The sequence below is a fragment of the Panicum virgatum genome, chromosome 7N (assembly GCF_016808335.1).
Source record: "Panicum virgatum strain AP13 chromosome 7N, P.virgatum_v5, whole genome shotgun sequence".
NCBI classification, from domain to species: domain Eukaryota; kingdom Viridiplantae; phylum Streptophyta; class Magnoliopsida; order Poales; family Poaceae; genus Panicum; species Panicum virgatum.
In genome coordinates this window covers 7112120-7133737 of record NC_053151.1, presented here as the reverse complement: position 1 = coordinate 7133737, position 21618 = coordinate 7112120, and the positions used below count along the sequence as shown (strand labels likewise).

Below are 21618 nucleotides of genomic sequence, written 5' to 3'. Positions count from 1 at the left end.
CCTCATCCCTCATCTTCTCCTTCTCCTGTTCCTTCTTTTCTTTGTTGCGGAGGCGCTGCAATTTCCTTTTTTGAGTATGAGTTAATCCCGAAGGGCACCATCTAGGCTGATGGTACTTATCCGCTGCACCCTTGCTGCTACCAGCCTCATGATCATTGGACATGACCGGCTTTTGTGAAGGAACATCAACCGATGTATCTACATCCATCGGTCTCTTGCCCGTATCTCTTATGGGCACTTCGATTTCACCGATTTGAATAACATCGGCTTTGGGCTTTTCTGAATCAACCACGGTCTTCTGCTCCCCCCTCTTTTCTTTGACGCGATACTCAAACCTTGGAACAGGAGCTTGACCCGGCTTCTAATGAAACCGGTCTGACCGGTCAGTGTGTACCGGTCTGACCGGTGCAACCTGCTGCCCTGGACCGGATTGACGTGGTCCCAATTGGTCATGCACTGGCATCCTGGAGCTTTCCCCTTGATAATGTGGAGGATAAGGCATCGGGAAACACTGCATCCATATCCCCCCGTGCTCCCATGCCGGATTTGTTGCATTTGAAGCCGGTGGCATCCACGGCATGGTAGCATACATCTTCTGAGGAGGATATAACGTGACAACACCACCTCTGCGCCTGCTGGATGCCCTCCTTGGGGACGCTGGACGATTTTGACGCGGTGGTGAACGCGGTCTCTTTTTTAACGGCCGATCGTTTTGAACGGCCTTTGTATACTTGTTCAACAACTAGTTGAAGGTGGGCTTTTGATTAGCAGTTCTTCCCTACACCTTCACTTCGTTGGTCTTCCAAGTACCCACTTCCGGATGTTTCATCTTGAAGGTCCGGGGACGGTCACCAGGGCGGTCTGACCGGTCGCAGACACCGGTCTGACCGGTCCTGCCTGATCAGCAGAACAGTTTTCTGGTGGAGAACTTCCTATGCCCCCCGAGTCTGGGATTTCTGACAATGATCTTCAAAGTATCCTTGCCATCATCAGTTTTCTCTTTGACAACTTCACGAGCAAGGATTTTATCACTTGTATCCATCGGTCTTGGATCACCGATGACAACATGCTTCCCCTTAGCTCCTTCGGCTTGTTCCGGCCGAATGAGCACCTTTGGATTGTTCAATTCCAGTGTATGAACAGGGAAATGAGCTTTGTCAATTTGCATCTCAGAAAGTACCAATCGTCCCTCATTAATGGTCGATTGTACCTGTCGACGAAAAACATTACAATCATTAGTAGCATGAGATGTAGAGTTATGCCACTTACAATATGCATGTCGTCTAAGTTCATCGGGAGATGGAATAGCATGTGACAATTGGATGTTACCATTCTTAAGCAATTCATCAAAAATCCGATCACACTTAGAAACATCAAAAGTAAATTTCGGCTCCTCTTGCCGATTCTTTTGAATCGGCTAGAGAGACGGAACCGAACCGGGTTTGGTCTTTGATGGCCAAACAAATTCAGCGGCATATACTTCCTTACTATCATCGTCCGAACCATCCGAATCAGGATCAAGAACATGTGTGTTGGACCGATAAGGTTTGAAAGTATCTTTAAGATTTTTATACTTAAATTCGGTGCCAATAGCTCGTATTTGCAAATGATTAACCGTAATGTAATCAAAACCTTCAAGTTTTTCCTTCAAGTAAGAACGCAAGCCATTAAACGCTAAATCCGCCAAATCCTTTTCTGAAAGAGATGAATTAAAACACCGATTTTTCAAAGCTTTAAATCTTTGAAAGTAATCCAAAACTGTTTCATCTCGAGTTTGTTTAATCGATGTCAAGTCTAGCAATCGAACTTCGGCTTCCCCACTATAGAAGTGATCATGAAATTTGCGCTCTAATTGATTCCAATTTAAAATAGATCCCGGCGCAAGTGAGGAAAACCAAGAGAAAGCGGTTCCAGTCAAAGACAAAGAAAACAAACGAACCCACAAGGCATCATTAAGACCCGCTTCTCCCAATTGCAAGACATATTGGCTAACATGCTCCCAAGTCGTACGAGAATCTTCACCATTGAATTTGACAAACTCGGGAATACGCCAACCAATAGGATATGAAATAAAATCAAACTCAGGAGGATATGGCTTTTGATATAAACGCGACCCACCCATATCAATCCCAAGTTTAGATTTAAGTAATCCGGCTAAATCTTCTTTAAATCTACTAAAATCGGCCTGATAAGCACCACTGGCCGAAGTATTCAGAGAAGTTGAAACACGTTGCATGGTAGGACCGGAGTAAGCCATGTTAGCGTTAGAAATCGGCCCTCGATGAGGTCCAGATCCCTGCTGTGACGTAGCATGAGGCCCTGTATACATCACCATCTCATTAGTTCGGCTAGGGACGGCCGAACTAGGGTTAGACGTGTACGGTATAGAGGGCACTAGTCGCTGTCCTGTCATACCGGTCTGACCGGTCGAGTAACCGGTCTGACCGCCTGCACTGGTCTAACCGGTCGAGGTGACCGGTGGGACCGGTGGCGCATGAACAGTGGATGGCAACGGAGATTGCCCTGGAAACGAGTTCGGCGGCATCCCATAGAATTGATCTTGGGTAAAAGATGTGCCAGCCGAATCTAATTCCGTGAATTGAGCGCCACCCTCGACAGTTTTACCTTTTTTGAGTGCTGCAATTTCATCATTAAGCCCAGCAAGAGTCTCTCCCGAAGCTACTTGCGCAGCAGATATTTTCGAATCTACCATGAGAGAGAACTGCCTCACTAATTCAGAGGGATCATTAGGAAGTACCTCAACCTTGTCTTGGTTTAACTTGAACGCTGGCATCACGAATTCCCCGACCCTCTTGACTAGGCCTCCTCGCTCCTTCTTGAATCCCTGAAGAAACTGCTCCTTCAGGTGCTCTTCAGCAATGAGGTAGGCCTTGCGCTCCTCTTCAGTGAGCTCCTCCATGGTCGCCTTGATGATGTTGTCGTTGTGGACTTCACCATGAGTACCCATCTTCTTGGAGAATCTAGACTAGATCGTTTTTTTGAAACCAGATTAATCTGATCCCCAGCGGAGTCGCCAAAAAGTGTGTTGACACAGAATCACGCCAACACACTCGAGTACGCTAGAACACACGACGATCGTCAAAACGATCAACACAGCGAAAAACCCTGGGCAGACCGGTCTGACCGGTTTCGCCGACCGGTCTGACCGGTGCAAGCAGGGAACTCGCGAAGACCTAGAACAGCGAGCTCGGGAGGGACCCCGTCGGAGCTCGTGATCGTAGGGTTGCTCTGAGGTCGGCAGGCCACTCAGAACGTCTTCAAACGCCGCCGGGACGAAGGAAGAAAGCAATTTAGGATTGGAAAAGAATAGGGTTTGAGAGATAAAAGTAATGCAATTTTTTGTATTGATTCGATTGGGAATAACCTCAATCGGCCTTAGCCTTTATATTTATAGGCCAGGGAAGACGTACCCCTTCACGAGTAGGATTACATGAGGACTCTTTACAAAAAACCTAATTCTACTCGGACTGTACAGACCCGACCGGTCTGACCGGCCGGCCCGACCGGTCAGACCGGTCGGCCTCAGCATATGCCAAATTTGGCTGTCAACACTTGGCATCCGCCTCTAATGTAGGGGTTCCCTTGATACTCAATTTGGCACTTGCATACGTAGCCCTTTCGGGTGCTGTTGGAACTTGCCTCGTCGACGCAGTAGCTGTTGCTACTACGGCACAACCCGCCGGTGGCATCCCCCGACGAGCAGGTCCAACCACCTGGTCCTTGCAGTGGCAACGGCCACGGGACTGCCCAGTCCAGCACCACCGGCGCCGTGATGTTGTGCTCCTTAATTCCGAAGAACCATGACGAGATCGAGAAGGGACCAGTGATTCCCACCATGCGCGCCTGGAACCAGCCTTTCTCGGTCGTGGTCGTGCTCGGGATAATTCAGCCACCTGAGCCGCACGGCGTAGGACGAGCGACCCATGGTGATGGGCGCCTCGCAGCAGCCCAAGCCGCAGCATTTCTCCCGTGGGACATCCCAGAAGTACAGAGGAGGACCCTCCTTGTTGCACAGCGAGGCGCATCAAGGTGAACTCGTTGCGCTCGTACGACAAGCTCATGGGGCCGCCTGTGCCGAGGCCCTCACCCCAGGCAACCACATGGCCGTCCAGGGCCGCGATAGGCTTGGCTCTGACGCTCACCGTGGCGTCCTGGAGGGAGATGTGGGTGACACGGAACGAGCCGTCGGTGCCGAGGAGCAGCCTCGGCAACCCCTGCGTGACGTCGCAGGTGAGGTTGAACCCGGTCGAGTGGAAGCACCCCTCGCCGATGCCTAACGGGTAAGTCAGGCTCACGTCCCCGCAGCTGGTCGGGCAGCGGGGCAGTGCTACCGGAGGAGCCGGCATCTCGGCCGTGGTGGCCACCGCCGTGATCACCAAGTATATGACTGCAAACTTTTGCATTGCCGGCCGGACCTGCGACGCACTTCGAATGGTGTGTCAGCTCAGCTTCTTGCTTGCCTTTGTGTATAATAAAAACATGGCTACAAATAAACGCTAGCTATGTACCAAGGCTTCAGACACAAGCAAGTGAACAAAGAGGGTCCATTGGTCCTTCCGTCCGTCATGCTGCTCCAAATCATCTAACGAACACTACCATGCATCTATTTTCACCTTGAGCACATCCGCGAATTAGAAGCTTGTCAGGCACCTCCGGTATGTTCGCCATATGATAAAATCTGATCGATACCCCTCGTTATGCGCAGCAGCTGTGGATTAAAATTTTTTATTACAAATATAAACTAACTTGGCAATTATGCTCTACGGACAAAGTTGATATAAGTATTGGATACGTATTGGTGCATGTGCATTAATTTGTAGGGATCTATGTGATTGAGTCGTGGACAGAGAGGGTTAGTCCGACTCACATACGGGATGGACTAAGGCCCACCTATCAATAATACGAGACTGACCAAACCAAACGGAACAAACCAAAAATTTAGATGGAAAGCTTTCTAGCTTTAGAAATATATATAAACTAATAAAGGGATGTATATCTGACAAAGCAATATATGAACCTAGCATAAGCAAAAAGTTAAACTCTATTGAATGAATCCAAGTATTACAAAAAGAGGAATGTACTACAGCTATACCCAGCTTTCCTAGTGAACTTGGGAACCGAAAACGAGCTTTTTCAGCCTAAACTCCACTAGTTTACGGGGACTAATTACAATGAGGAAGAGAGAATAGCTTCTTCGTATGAGTTCTAATGAGAGACCCCTCCCTCTTATTTATAGCCTTGCGGTGGTCTGTTCTGGACGGGAAATTAGATGGGAAGATGTGTAATGACCATTGGGAAGCCACTAGTAGATGCCATACGCGTCAGCTGGAGTTTTTTTTTTTTAGGGCGCGTCAGCTGGAGGTTAGGCGGCGCAACTTTAGTTCAGCCGAACCAGGGTCGGCCAAACCAGGCTAACTGCCTCTGTCCAGCGACTACGATAGGGAGGCTGGCACATGGACCCTTACGTCGGTTATCCTAGCCCCGCGCTGTCTTAAATCAGTTTTGGTTGGTCCCTTTGATCCATATGAGGCTGAGGTGGCAACTATTGATTGGTTGGAATTGTGTTTCTTGCCATCTTAGGTGTAATTTTTCTCTTTAATGTACTCAAATCCCTGCATGTCAATAAAATCAAGGGGACATGTAGAAATATATTGTTCTACATTAATCTGTGTGTAAGAAATGTTAGTTCTCCTTTATTTTTCAGATAAGTTCACGGGCGAAATTGGTACTTAACGACCTTCAGCACGAAGCGCTATGGTCGTGCCAAGGGTCGGATAGAATAACACATGTTGCTGGTCTGGAGAGCTCGCCCCAAGAGCACGGTACATCTTCCAACCCCGGCTAGGCCAAGCAATCTAGACAATCTGAGACAAGACGTAGGGTGTGTTCCCTTCTGGGGGCCTGGATCTATCTAAACCCATCATCTCACCACACCCCTCGCCAGCAGTGTCAGAGTGGCTGAGTCCTCAACTGTAACGGTTAGGATTAGATGCTGTAGACCGCGTCCCTCGCGTCGCCCCGCGTCCATTGCACGCACGTTGCTGGCTGCTCGCACTCGCCCGCGTCTCGCGCTCACGTCCTGGCCGATTGCGCTCGCCCGGGTCTCGCGCTCACGCCCGGGTCTCGCGCTCACGCTCGGCATGCTCGGAGCTCGTTGGCTCCTCGCCGTGTATATGTATCAGCAGAGATGATCAATGAATCTATGAGCTGCATCTCCATCTCACTCTACATGGTATCAGTTACCGCACGGTTCTGAGCCTCTTCCCCATGTTCCGCTGCTCCTCTCCTTCTTCCTCATGGCGTCGCCCACCGGCTCCGATCTCTCCAACCCCTTCGGTGCTCCTGAACCGGAGCCGATTCCGCCGCCACCTCCCAGCTCATCAACATCAAAAATCATGTTACCGTGATTCTTGATTTTGATTCCCCGAACTACACCGCATGGAGTACCTTCTTCGACATTGCGTTCCGCAAGTTCGGCCTCATGGACCACATCGATGGCACCGTCGACATCCACCTCAAGCGCGACTACGTCCCCTGGCTGCAGATCGATGCTTCCATCATCTCCTGGCTCTATGCCACGATCTCCACCGACGTTCTTCAGGCCATCATCAAGCCCCGCGATTCTGCGTACGGGGCGTGGACCTCCATCAAGGAGGAGTTCCTCGGCAACGCTCATCATCGGGCGACTCAGGCACACCAGGAGTTCCACAGCCACGCTCAGGGAGATCTCTCCGTCTCGGAGTACTGCTCTCAGCTCAAGCGTCTCGCCGACACGCTGCGCGATGTCGGCGAGCCGGTCACCGACTCCGGCATGGTGATCAACATGCTCCGTGGCCTCAACCCCAAGTACGGCCATGTCGTCACCATGGTGAATGCCGCCCGCCCGCCGATGACCTACCTGCAAGCTCGCCGTTTTCTCCTGCAGGAAGAAAGCTGGCTTGCCAACTCCACCAGGCTGGCCACGTCCACCGCTCTCCTCGCCAAGGCCACTGCTGGCGCCTCCGCCGCGCCATCTGCATCCGCCAGCCGTCTCCGCCGACTCCGCCTCTGGTGGCCATTCGGATCGACCCAAGAAGCACAAGAAGCAGGATGGCCGCACTCGCCAGAGTGCGGCTCCCTCTAGCGGCTCCACGGGCGGCCAGGGCGCCGCTCCTTGCGTTCCACAGCTCGCCTCCTGGGTCAACCCCTGGACCGGTGTGGTTCAGGCCTGGACCATCGGTCAGCTCCCTCAGCAGGCCCAGGGCGTCCTCGGTGCTCGCCTCGGCGTCCAGCCTCAATAGCCACAGGTCAACCTATTGGCGCAGCAGTCCAACGCCGCCGGTATGCTGCCTCCGGCACTCTACCAGGCGCTGCAGGGCCTGTCCGTGACCTCCACTCCGCCAAGCGCCTCCGACTGGCTCTTCGACACCGGTGCTTCATCTCACACGGCCTTTAACTCCGGTATGCTCTCCACTATTCATCCCTCCAATTCTCGCATTGTTGTGGGCAATGGTGCCGACCTTGTCGTCCAATGTGCCGGTACTGCCTTCATTCCCACCGCTTCCTCCTCGCTTTGCCTAAACAATGTGCTTGTTTCCCCTGCTCTCATCAACAATCTTATATCCGTTCGATCTCTTACTCGTGATTATTCTGTTTCTGTGGAATTTGATCCCTTTGGTTTTTGCATCAAGGATTTTCCAACCCAGACGGTGCTCCTCCGCAGTAACAGCAAGGGCGATCTGTACCCCCTCCGTGCGGCCACGCCTTCCACTAATGTCGTTCTTCATGCAACAGTTGATCTATGGCATGCTCGCTTGGGGCACCCTGGACGTCCTGCCTTGTCTCGCATTCTAGGCTCTTTTGATTTCACTTGTACTCCATCAAATAATCATAGTTGCCATGCCTGCCGTGTCGGCAAACATGTACGACTTCCTTTTTCAGATTTGAACACCATTTCAACAGCTCCTTTCTGTTTAGTGCATTGTGATTTGTGGACCATTTCAAACAAGCTCTTTACCGAGTGCTTTTATTTTGCCGAGTGTCTTTTGTGATGCACTAGGTAAATAATTTCTTTGCTGAGTGCTCGAAAGAACGCACTCGGCAAACTTTTTAGCACTCGGCAAAGAGCCGGTTTCCGGTAGTGGTTCTTCAGGTTTTCAGTTTTATCTCGTTCTCCTGGATGACTACTCTCACTACGCATGGACTTTCCCTCTTCATCGCAAGTCCGATGTGTTCCCCACTCTAGTTCAGTTCTATGCCTTTGCTCAAACACAGTTTGGTCGACCAATCATGTGCTTTCAGACTGACAATGGCAAAGAATTCGACAATGCCGCCTTTCGATCCTTTCTTGTAGATCGTGGCTCTGTGCTCCGGCTCACCTGCCCATACACGTCGCCGTAGAATGGGTGTGCCGAGCGCATCCTCCGAACCCTCAACGACTGCATCCGGACGATGCTCATTCATGCGTCCATGCCACCGACGTTCTGGCCAGACACGCTCAGCACGGCGACCCATCTGATCAACCGCCGTCCCTGCGTGCCGCGCCTTCACGCCACGCTGTACTCGCTGCTGTTCGGTGTACAGCTTGACTACTCGCATCTGCATGTATTCGGCTGCCGTTGCTACCCCAACACGACGGCGACCGTGCCGCACAAGCTAGCTCCCCGATCCGTTGAGTGCGTCTTCATCGGCTACCCCGAACAACGTCAAAGGCTACCGGTGCTACAATCGCGCGACACGTCGCGTGATCACATCACGCCACGTGCAGTTTGACGAGCTCGCGTTTCTGTTTTGTTACGCTGCACCGTCAGCACCTGTATCGTCCTCTCCAACACCTGAACATGCACCTGTGTTTGTGCCGGTTCCGCCCGCGTCGGCGGCTGTTCCTGCTCCGCGAGCTGCTACCTCATCGTCCACGCCGCCTCCGGACTCGCCCCTGGCCGCCTTGCCGGACACCGTGTCGGGTCCGGCTCCTACATTGACATCAAGTGAGCCTATGCCGTCACCATCCGTGGAGGGCTCCCCGGTCGCATCCGCGTTGCCACCATCTCCGTCTGATGTCGTGTCGGCGCCGACTCCGGCATCGACATCACGTGAGCCGGTGCCAACCGTGGTGGCTTCACCCATAGTGCCCGCGTCGATACCACGTCCGCCACCGCCGCCTCCTCCACCGCGCCATCCGATGATCACGCGTGGTCGCGTTGGGACCGTGGTGCCCAATCGGCGTTATCTCACCAATGTTGCCGTTGAGACTTCTGTTCCATTGTCTGTACGTGCAGCTCTTCGCGATCCAGCATGGCACACTGCCATGCGCGACGAGTACAACTCCCTACGACAACATGGCACTTGGGAACTGGTACCTCGACCGCCTGGCGCCAATGTTGTCACCGGCAAATGGGTCTTCCGCAACAAGTACCATGCCGATGGCACATTGGAGCGACGCAAGGCACGCTGGGTGGTTCGTGGGTTCACGCAACGCCCCGGTGTCGACTTTGACGAAACCTTCTCGCTGGTGGTCAATCCGGCGACAATTCGCATGGTACTACACCTTGCTGCCTCCCGCGACTGGCCTGTCCACCAACTGGACATGAAGAGCGCCTTCCTCCACGGCGATCTTCACAAGACGGTCTACTCCACTCAACCGACCGGATTCGTCGACCCCGAGCATCCGAACCACGTGTGTCTCCTGCGCAAATCCCTCTATGGGCTCAAGCAGGCGCCGCGCGCGTGGTTTCATCGCTTCGCCACGCACATTCATGGGCTCGGCTTTAAGGCGTCCTTGTCCGACTCATTGTTGTTCGTCCTCAAGCATGGCACCGACATCGCGCACTTTCTTCTGTACGTCGACGACATCGTGCCCACTGCCTCATCACTGGCACTGCTGTGTCGCATCATTGCCATGTTGCAATAGGAGTTCACCATGAAGGATCTCAGGACGGTGCACTTCTTCCTCGGCATTCAAGTGCGCCGGACCAAAGAGGGCTTCTTCCTGTCACAGCAGTAGTATGCCGAGGACGTTCTCCAACGCGCCGGCATGATCAACTGCAAGTCCGCCTCCACGCCGATCGACACTCATTTGAAAGTGTCTGCCCACGCCGGCGAGGCGCTGTCCGCAGCAGCCGCCAGCACCTACCGCAGCATTGTGGGTGCACTCCAATACCTGACCCTAACCAGGTCGGACATTGCGTATGCCGTGCAACAGGTGTGCCTGCACATGCACTCGCCGCATGATGTTCACTGGGCGCTCGTCAAACGGATCCTTCGGTATGTCCATGGCACTCTGGCCAAGGGCTTGCAGCTTCGCCGATCCAGCTCACACGAGCTCTTCGCGTACTTGGATGCGGACTGGGCCGGATGCCTAGACACGCGCCGATCCACCTCGGGGTTTTGCGTCTTCCTCGGCGCCTCCCTCATCTCCTGGTCATCGAAGCGGCAGCCGATTGTGTCACGCTCCAGCGCGGAAGCGGAGTATCGCGGCGTGGCCAATGTGGCTGCTGAATGCTGTTGGCTTCGACAGCTACTCGCTGAACTGCAGGTGCCCGTGACCAAGGCGATGTTCATCTACTGCGACAACGTGTCCGCCATCTACCTCACCAAGAATACCGTTCACCATGGGCGCACCAAGCATGTGGAGCTCGATGTCCACTTGTGCGCGAGAAGGTGGCACTTGGTGATGTGCACGTTCTTCACGTTCCAACGCGACACCAACTGGCGGACATCATGACAAAAGGGCTGCCTACAGCGCTGTTTGATGACTTTCGATCCAGTTTGTACATCGAGGATGACGTACAAATGGGGGGCCGGGTCAAAGTGGCTGAGTCCTAAACTGTAACAGTTAGGATTAGATGCTGTAGACCGCGTCCCTCGCGTCGCCCCGCGTCCATCAAGCGCACGTTGCTGGCCGCTCGCACTCGCTCGCGTCTCGCGCTCACGTCCTGGCTGATCGCGCTCGCCCGGGTCTCGCTCTCACGCCCGGCATGCTCGGAGCTCGTTGGCTACTCGCCGTGTATATGTATCAGCAGAGATGATCAATGAATCTGTGAGCTTCATTTCCATCGCACTCTACAAGCAGGCCGAGTTGAAACAGCAGCAATGCGGTGATGGTGCCCAACGACGAGATTACCCGGATGCAGAGGCCGTACCTGGTGCGCGTCACCTCAGACTTGGTGTAGAAGTCGTCGTGCATCAGGGAGAGCTGCACCTCGGCCAGCTTGTACATGTCCTTGGCAGGAATCGTTTTAATACCATAATGCACATCTACAAAGGTTGTCGGCCCCTTCAACATATCCATGGGAACAGCCAACAGCAGGTGTGCCATTGAAAGACCGGGATCGGTGCTGTAGGCTAAGATGGGGAGGGGGTGAATTAGACAACTTAAAATCTTGACCTATGGCTCCAACTAAATTGCACAATATTAAACTAAAACATGCTATTTATATGTGCAACTAAGTTTGTTCTAGTGTGAAACCCCTATCCTAAAAGAGTTTAGCAATCTATAGCCTTTCCTATCAAGAAACTACTCTATAAAAGTAAAGGCAAACAAGAATTGCTAGTATGAAATACGGAAGCTTAAAGAGCGGGATAGAGGGAAGCAAACTCTCGACGCGGGTGTTTATCCCGTGGTTCGGTTAGCCACAAAGGTACACCTACATCCACGTTGTTGAAGCACTCACTAAGAGTATCGCTTCTCGGAAATCAAGTCTCTTCTGCGGACTCAACCACGGTCACCTTGATCCCGATATCCACTAAGGAGCTTCTCCACAAAAGGTGGGGTTCTCCACGTCCCCCGTACAAGATTGTCATCGCCGCTCCACACCAAGTCGGAGGGTCGATGACGTGCCGGCGAGCCACCAATGCTCCAAGGAGCCGGCGCACCGAAATCTTCTTTTGGTTCAGCAAAGAACCACAGCACAAAGGCACAAAGCCTTGCTTGTTCACTCTCTAAAGAGCTAACCCAGCACTAACACTCTCAAATATGTGCTAAGGACTAAAGATATGATCAATAAGCACTTGGATGGCTTGGAGATGTTCTTGGGTGTGTTTGAAGCTTGTAGCAACTCCAGCAATGTTCAAATGGCCGGGGGATGGCTTATATATAGACCACCAAGTGGATAGAGCCGTTGGGAGCCGTTACCCAACTTTTCTGCGTAGTGTCGGATAGTCCGACAATGGGGCACCGGATCATCCGGTCACACTAAGCCACGGGGTAGCCATTGGGGCTTCTGACACGTGACGCAGGAGGCACCGGATAAACCGATGGCTTGGCGTCGGTTCATCCGGTGCGCGTCGGATCATCTGGTGCTGAAGGGATCTTCAACTGTCTGCTGACGACATTGCTCCTATGCTATGCTCCGGTGCTCCTTCGGTTTATCCGGTGCTGAAGACTTGGCTTCAGCGCGCTTGACATCGTCTTTGGTCAATCCTCCGGTCAATGCTCCGACGCTTCAACTTGGCACCGTCGGATCATCCGGTGCTACTTGACGCTGTCCACGTGGCCAGGCATAAGGGCGGCCAATTGCTCCGATGCCCTTGCGTCGGTTTATCCGGTGCCTACTGGATACACCGGTGCGGACCCACCGGATCATCCGGTGCCACAGTGAACTGCAGAACTCGTCCATTTTATTATTTCTTTGAGTTTTTTCTTTGTGTTTTGCTTTGCTTGGCCTTTTTGCTTTATCCCTGGGATCTATTATTATTCACTTGACAAACTCATTAGTCCCATTGATTGCGTTGCTACTCAATCACCAAAATCACAAGACAATAGCCTAATGGGGCCATTTTCCTTACAGCCATCGATACAAAGGCTTCCACATCACGGTCCTGTAGACTTGGCAAAGACCCAAATGAAAAAACTGTCCTCTTGTAAGGCCGGTAGTTGCTGCCCGATGGGGTACTCCCGGCGCACTTGAGCACCCACACCCTCTCCCCGTACTTGAGGCCACCGACGACAAACATGAGGATGGTGGCCGGCCGGAGCAAGGACGACCAGCTGGTGATGATGACCGGAGATTCGTAGAGGATGTAAGCAGCTGCAGCGACCTGCACGGCGAGTGTCTGCAGGAGGCGCAGCCACAACTGGTTGTCCTCAATGGCGTAGGCGGTGATGTTGTCCTGTCCGCCAAGGTGCAGCAACAGGAACGGCGTCCAGAATGCCACCAGCTTGTGCTCCGGTGACGTGCTGGTCACAGAAATGTAGCCCAGAACGTAGATCACCGTCGCATCAGCCAGCATGTATGCCGACCAGACGAAGAACCTTAGCACGCGGGAGTCGACGTGCTTGCGGAACTCCGCCAGTATGAGGAGCGTGATCTGGAGCGTGAAACTGAGCATCACCAGTGCTTGGAGGCCCCATTGTCTCCATGCATTCCACGCTAACTCGACTCCTTGCATTGATTCCTCCTCTGGCACGTTTCTTCTGAAATGGAATGGGTATCACCAATCGATCTGTCAACACAAACAAAAATTATATATCGATTGCTTTTACCAGCAATCAGTGTAGTAAAAGGTGAGTCATTTATTAGAATTTTTTTAGAAAAAGGAAACATCCCTGGCCTCTGCAACCACCACTACTAGAAAAAGGGCTATGGGAACCGAATGGAAAGGGCCTTAGGAACCGGTTTTCCAACCGGTTCCCCCATACTGAGACCAATGGCCTCAGTCTAACACACCGGGTTTTTCACCCGGTGCCTTGGGCAGTCATTGGTACCGGTTGGAAAGACCAACCGATACCAAAGAGGCTGCCATACTGACGCAAGCAGGCAGCTCTTTTGGTACCAGTTGGTCTTTCCAACCGGTACCAATGTGTTTTCCCTAATTTAACCAAATCCAATTTTGTTTATTATTATTTATTCTTTTAGAATTAATAAAAATACCCTGCTGGGCTAATTGGACGTTTATAATTACTGTTTGTTACCGGTACTATACGTTCATTGGTCGTGTACGAGTTAATAGAGTATTCAAAATTAACTAAAAGTCCAATGCAAGCATATAATTAAGCTATTTGGCTATACTAAAATATTTACAAATATACAAACAACTAGACATTACGTTTAGAAATATTAACAAATGTACAAGTCATGTTTCCAAATGCTGGGCCCCTCATGACGTCGAAGGGTATTCTCTATTGATGTGACCGTCGTGGTAGAACTCGCCTTTAGGATCCAGGATCTCCCTCAAAATGAATCCTGCGGGCTGCTCGCACACGGTATTAATCCGATCGGTAGAGTAAACTTCGTCCACGATTTGACTCATCTATCATTTTGAAGAAAAAAAAGACTGATATATTAATTTCATCGTGTTAGTATAATTATGTAAATGTACTAGTGAACGGTTTGTATGTACTCTTAGGTCCTCCGTAGTAGGCTTCCCGCATGGAGTTTGTTGGTGCATGAACTCACGCCAATCAGTTTATTGTTTTTATCTCGCACACTTAAGAAGAAATAAATTAATTATTCAATATTTCTGTATGCCTATACAGAGCAATTGGGATTACTTAACTAGAAAAAGGTTCGTGAGTCAACATACCAGATAATCCATTTTAATGTTTAGTTCCTCTCTCCATTTTTCGGCTCCTTTGTTCTTTTTCACAAATTTTTTCCACACCCTGCGCTCAAAGTTAAGTTTGATATTGGACAATTGTTATAAACTTAAAAAGATTTGATTGTGCAAATTGAACTTACCTATTCAATGGGTCTATGATATGTTGGATTGCGGACTTTGGGTTTCTCATAGAGTCGAACACTATAAGATTGCTGCTCTCTACAGCAAGTATTAGCAAAACCCAATGATAACTGTAGATATAGAAAGCATATATACATGGATTAGACTTAGCATTTATTAAGGAATATAAAAGAGGTATGAGTCAACCAAGACTTACCTATAGTTGGAGGGTATCATTATATAGGATTTGCAATATTGCCTAGTCAGGAAATCGTACATGTTTTGATACGTCTCCTTGTAATTTTTGTTAAGAACTTTCTGGTTGACTAGCAACAGACACATGAAGCCAATCTGATAGTGCCATCCTTTGTTTCGGCATCTTTGAAGCTTCATACTAAATGATAAAATAGAAATTATATAGTACACACAGATACTTACATTGCTTGTTAACAAAAAGTATTAATCTAGATATAAGTGATACTTACAGAACCCAAATGGTGATGATAGAGACGTCCAGAGCTTGTCGATGATATATGTGATGTACATTTTCGAAGTAGACCCAGAAGTTGTCCTCCCTGCGGAAGAAATCATGGTCGCGATACTTGACTCCAAACATTTGTTTTGTCATTCAACATTCACAGGTACCATTTATGCAAATTGAACATCTGCGTGCCCAAACACATCTCCTCTTCCTCAGCGACAAAAGGTTTTCCGTGCTCGTATGGAACATTAACAACGGGAGGGATTGGGATATCCTCCACTGCCCCCATTGCCTGTTCTAGCATTAATCCTGTTTCGGCTAGAAATTCCGTCTCGTATAGGTCTAGCATCCTCGGCACCTTGAGGGGCTCGAGTTCCTTTCGTTATGTGCCTAGTTGAGGAATGGTCTTGCCACATTTCTTATTTCTCTGCTGGTGGGCCTTTACCAGAGTTCGATCGTAGTCTGAGGCTACTTTTTTTTGGTTTAGGTGGGTTGTTCAGATTTCTGATAACCTTTTTTGCTACATCTAGAGGTACTAGTTCCCTCTTCTCTGGGACTTTAGGCATCAACTGTTTTTTTATATAACGAGCAATATCCTCTTCCAACTCCTCGGTGGTCTTCTCGTAGGATAATTTTCTTTTGATCGTTTTCTGCTTCTTCTTTGTGGGTCCAGCCGCTGGGAGGGATGATGTCTTTTTCTTTCCTTTTTCTGGTGCTGGAGGAGTTGGAGTACTCGTGGTCCTTTTCCCGGGCAGAGACGGTGGTGAGTGAAGTTGTGGGGACGATGGTGAGGGAGGTCGCGGAGACGGACGATCGGCATCCACGGGAGCCATTGTGCTTGCAATAAGTTTGATGTTGGCCTTGCACCAGAGAACGATCCCATGGAGTGCATCTCCCAATGTCTTCTCTCCATCCCCTCCAATGAAATCGAGCTCAAGATTCTCATTATTTCCAACAATCTGCTCAACTATGACGGAGGCTTGACTAGGGGGTATCGGCATTCCATGAATTGTACTAGAAGGATTCTGTGGCAGGACTGACCCATATGCTACATGAACGGATATATTCTTTACTCGCACATATAGCTCATATGCAGTCGGAATGTTGATATCATTGACTGGGTATCTCTGGTGCTCCACCCCCGGTGCATCAATCTAGGGGTGCTCCGCTGGTGCGTCGGGCACCATCGTGGATGCACAGCTCCTGCGTCGCTGAGAGGCCGGGCTTATCACAACATCCGGGTGCGACCCAGGAATGCCCCTTTGTTGGCTCGGAGCTAGTTGCACTGCCTCATTGACCCTTGCATCCATTTGATATTCCAAGGACGCAACCTTCCTGTTCATCTCTTCTTATATGGCACATAATTTGTCTTCCTGTTCTTCCTTGCTCTTTCGATGAGTCTTGTAAGAGCTATCTCCGGCCCAAGCAACTTTCCATGGGACCACGCCGATGCCACGGTCTCGTCCAGGGTGTTCCGGATTCTTTAACGCCCTGGCCAGTTCATCATTTTCCCTTTAAGGCTGGAATGTTCATTGTTTGGTCTCATCTATTGCTGTGACCAAATCGCGGGACACTTCTTGCATTTGCTCTGGCATGACCAAAGTTCCACTCAATGGGTTTAGTGTCACGCCATTAGCAAATAACCACCACTTGGATCTATCTGGCCATTCCCAAGTCGCCGGTCTGATGCCTCTATCCATAAGGTCCTGCTCCATCTTCTATCATTTTTTAATTTCCTTCTTATACCCTGCCGCCCCAAGGTGGTGGCTGTACTTCTTCTTTGATGCATTCATCTTGGCCTGTTCAGATTTTTCTTGGGCTTCCTCAGATAGTTTGTACTATTTGAACTCCTCCCAATAAGGTTTAACCTGAGGAAGATCGTCCCAGTTCGGCTCCTTAACCTTTTTGATGTAATTGGTGAACAACTTCTTCTTGAAAGTTGCAAATGCAAGGGCCATCTTTTTCAAGGCACATCTCTTCACAAGTTCTTTGTCAACTCCTTCAGGAAGAGTGAACATATCCTTGAGTTCTGTCCATAGCATTTCCTTCTAATGTGGAGGCACGATGTGTTGCTGTTCTTCTGGTTTGCTCGATTTCTAGAGTCTTGTGGTGATCGGAATTCTTGTCCAAATAATAACCCCACATTGGTTGACAAATTTGGTGCTAGCAGCCTCTGCAGCACTTGGACAGCCCTCTGCGTCCAATTCTGTGATGACCTGTTTTCCCTCCATTTTTTTGGTCGGCTGGCGTCTCTCTTTTGACTAGCTCGATACAGAGCTCGACTAAATTACAGAAAAGATACGTTAATCACAAAACTAATCTAGCTAAGTCACCTTGCATAATTGAGATACGTACTGGAACGTGCTGCTGAGCGCCCGGCGGCGCAAAGTCATCATCTGGTTCACTCCTTTCTTCTTCACCGCCATCTCTGGACATATTCAGGAACAAATCATCTATCCTAGCCTCTTCTACACTGATTTGTGCAACGGCCCTCGTATCTTCGTTTATTGCGTCCAACTGTATTTTGCGGCGGCCTCCTCATCACCGAAGGGGTCCATCCTTAACTAAAGCCGTACAAATTAATGTGTTTGTGTTAGAGTGTGTGTGTGTGTGTGTGTTATAGTGTGTGTGTGTGAGTGTGTGTTAGAGTGTGTGTGTGTTAGAGAGAGAGTGTGTGTATGTCTTAGAGAGAGAGAGTGTGTGTGCAAGGTTGGATATCGAGCTGGCTCGTTAAGATAATGAGCGAGCTTGGCTCACACAATAGCGAGCTAGAAGTCTAGCTCGGCTCGGTTCGTTTTCTAGCTCGAGCACGGCGTGGATCTAGGCGGAGCATGAGGAAAGCCGCCGTCGTGTGGAGCCACGGGACGGGGTTGCTGCAGCGTGAAGCCAGGCGGAGGAGCCGGTGCGGGGAGCGGCTCTAATGCGCATAGAGCTAGGCGAAGGAGGAGGAGCACGAGCGTGTGTGTGTGAGTGTTTGTGTGTGTGTTATAACGAAACAATGACTGCGGGCGTGAGTTAGAGAACAAGAGTTAATCTAAATTCACTATATAAACAACGACTGCATCATTCAAGACATACATGTACATTGAATAAGGACATTGAATTAATCTAAATTACACATGCAATATATAATTAATGACATAGAATTACATAACTAACTAATAAATACATGTAATTGATGACATAGAATTACATTAAATAAGGACATTGTATGTGTGTGTTAGAGTGTGTATGTGTGTGTGAGTGAGTTAGAATTAATTTGTATTACACATGTAATTAAGAATTACATAATTAAATAATAAATACATGATAAATTAAAGTCTTTGAATACATGTACATTGAATAAGGACATAGAATTACACAAGTAAAGAAAAATTAATAAAATAAATTGACATGTACATTGAATAAGGATAAATATACACTAATATAGCACTATAATTATACACTAATATATACACTATAATTATACACTAATATATACACTATAATTATACACTAATAATTATACACTAATATACACTACAATTATACATAAAAGAATAAATTATCTCTAATATAGCACTATAATTAAATATCTAATTTTCTCTCTAATTTTACATAAATTATCTCTAAATTCTCTATAATACATTATACATAAAAAATTTACATAAATTTTTTCTAAATTATCTCTAAATTCTCTAAAATTTTCTCTCTAATTTTACATAAATTATCTATAATTTTCTCTCTAATTTTACATTATACAGCATAATAAAATTATAAAAAAAAAGAAACAGGGGCACGGTGCCGGCGGCATCATCACTTACATCGCGGAGGGGGTGGCAGCGGTCGAGGCGGAGGCGCGCAGCGCCGGCGTGCAGGGGACGGGGCGGCGGGGTGCAGGGGACGCGGCGGCGGCCGTGTGCAGGGGACGGGGCGGCAGCATCAACTGAGTGGTCTTTTTTACTTGGAGCTATTTGCATAGTCCATTCATGCTCTTCCTCTCTGTTGTGTTACTATGAATGTTTTGCATAAACGAGCTTGGAATGTTTTAAGCTGGAATTTTAGAGGTATTAACTCAGACACAAAATGGGACTCCATTAGAAACAAAGTTACAGAAAGTGGCTGTGATATACTTTGTTTACAAGAAACAAAGAAATCTTTTATTGATTCACAATTTCTGAAGAAAATCTGCCCAGCAACGTTTGACAGTTTTGCCTACATTCCCTCAAGGGGAGCTTCAGGAGGAATGCTGGTTTCCTGGAAAGGAGCTTTTCGAAGGAACATTGGTTTTCCAAAATGACTTTGCGATGTCTATTGAATTTAAATCTCTACACACTGGTAATTACTGGATGCTGACAAATGTATATGCACCATGTACACGTGAAGGAAAGATAGTATTCTGTGATTGGTTCAAAAACATTCAAATGCCGGATGAACAAGATTGGTTAATTGTGGGTGATTTCAATCTCATGCGAGGACCTCAAAATAGGAACAGGCCAGGAGGAGATATTACAAAAATGCTTCTTTTTAATGAAGTGATCAGTAGTCTGGGACTGTTAGGAATTCCTTTACTTGGCAAACATTTTACATGGTCAAATAAGCAGCAGCCACCCCTTCTCGAGAGGATTGATTGGTTTTTCACTTCCATCTCTTGGACTCTTCTTTACCCCAATACCAAAGCAACGACTCTTGTGGCTGAAGTCTCTGATCACACTCCCTGCCTGATTGAGGTAGCAACTGACATTCCTAAAGGAAGCATATTTCTCTTTGAGAATTATTGGATGGAACACGAGCACTTTCTACAAATTGTCCAGCATGGTTGGTCAATACCCACTTTCCAAATAGATGTGGCAAAGAGATTGATAGCTAAGTTTAAAAACTTAAGAAGGGTTCTAAAAGCTTGGCAAAAAAACATATCTAGCTTATCAGCTAATATTTCAAATGTGAAATTGATTCTTTCCTTTATGGAATTTCTTGAAGAACATAGAGATCTTTCACTGAAAGAATGGAACTTCAAAGAGATACTAAATGAAAAATTAGTTGCATTACTTCATTAGTACAAGATTTACTGGAAACAAAGAGGAACAGTAAGATGGATCAAATGTGGCGATGCAGGAACAAAGTTTTTTCACTCTACAACAACCATCAGACATAGAAGGAAACTGATCACTTCACTTAAATCTGACAACAATGAGGAATTTTTTAGTCATGATACTAAAGCTGAAATTCTTTGGACGGCTTATAAAGAGAGATTAGGCTCATCTACTCCCATTATTTTGCCTGACAACCTTGAGGAGCTAATTATTATGGCTGAAAATCTGGAGATACTAGAGGTCCCCTTCACACATGAAGAAGTTGATGAGGTAGTCAAAAGCTTAGCCATGGATAAGACACTAGGGCCTGATGGTTTCAATAATGATTTCTTAAAGAAATGTTGGTCCATCATTGCACCAGATTTCTATGCTCTTTGTGAAGGCTTTCAGAAAGGGGAAATCTGCTTACAAAGCATCAATGGTTCCTTTATAACTTTATTACCTAAGGTGGATAACCCCAGCAGCATTGGTGACTACAGACCCATTTCACTCCTTAATTGTTCAATGAAGCTTATAACCAAACTCCTAGCTAACAGACTACAGAAAGTAATTACTGAATTAATCCATAAAAACCAGTATGGATTCATCAAATCAAGGACTATCCAGGACTGTTTGCCCTTAACTTTGGAGTACCTACACCTATGCCATCAATCCAAAAAAGAAATCATCATACTGAAGTTAGATTTTGAAAAAGCTTTTGACAGAATGGAGCATGCAGCTATGCTAGAAATAATGAGAAGAAAGGGCTTTGGTGCCACTTGGATTAACTGGATGACCTCTTTTTTCCAGTCAGGAACATCTGCAATCTTGTTAAATGGGGTACCTGGTAAAAATTTTCACCGCAACAGAGGGGTAAGGCAAGGAGATCTACTTTCTCCACTTTTGTTCATCCTAGCAGCAGATTTCTTGCAAACTCTAGTCAATAAGGCTACACAACAGGGTCGCTTAATGCTACCAATACCCTCCAACTCAGACAGCAACTTTCCAATAGTTCAATATGCGGATGATACTCTGATCAAAATGGAGGGTTGCAGTGAACAACTAGGAGTTTTGAAAGATATTCTCAATGTTTTCACTTTGGCAACCAGCTTGAAAGTCAATTTTAACAAGTCACAAATGGTGCCGGTGAATGTTGCTCAGGAAAAGCTGCAGTTTTTAGCAACAAATTTTGGCTGCGTAACTGGAAGTTTGCCTTTCACATACTTGGGTCTGCCCTTAGGAATCACAAAACCAAGAGTAGAGGACTTTCTTCCTCTGGTTACCAAATGTGAAAAAAGACTACAGGCTACCTCAATTTTCCTTTCACAAGTAGGAAGGCTTCAAATGACAAATGCAGTTTTGACAGCTCTGCCAATGTACCATATGTGTATTTTTCTCTTGCCACAAATAGTTATTGATCAAATAGAC

At 48.2% G+C, this 21618-nt stretch overlaps 2 protein-coding genes across 2 annotated transcripts; both read left to right on the top strand.

Moving 5' to 3' along the window:
- Positions 1–6502: 6502 nt before the first annotated feature.
- LOC120680884 lies at positions 6503–7144 on the top strand. Its single transcript, XM_039962466.1, has one exon. The coding sequence runs from the start codon at positions 6503–6505 to the stop codon at positions 7142–7144; it is 642 nt and encodes a 213-aa protein (XP_039818400.1).
- A 2889-nt stretch (positions 7145–10033) lies between these two features.
- LOC120680883 (uncharacterized mitochondrial protein AtMg00810-like) lies at positions 10034–10723 on the top strand. The gene has a single exon (XM_039962465.1). It carries the CDS (start codon positions 10034–10036, stop codon positions 10721–10723), a length of 690 nt encoding a protein of 229 aa, XP_039818399.1.
- The last annotated feature ends 10895 nt before the right edge of the window (positions 10724–21618 follow it).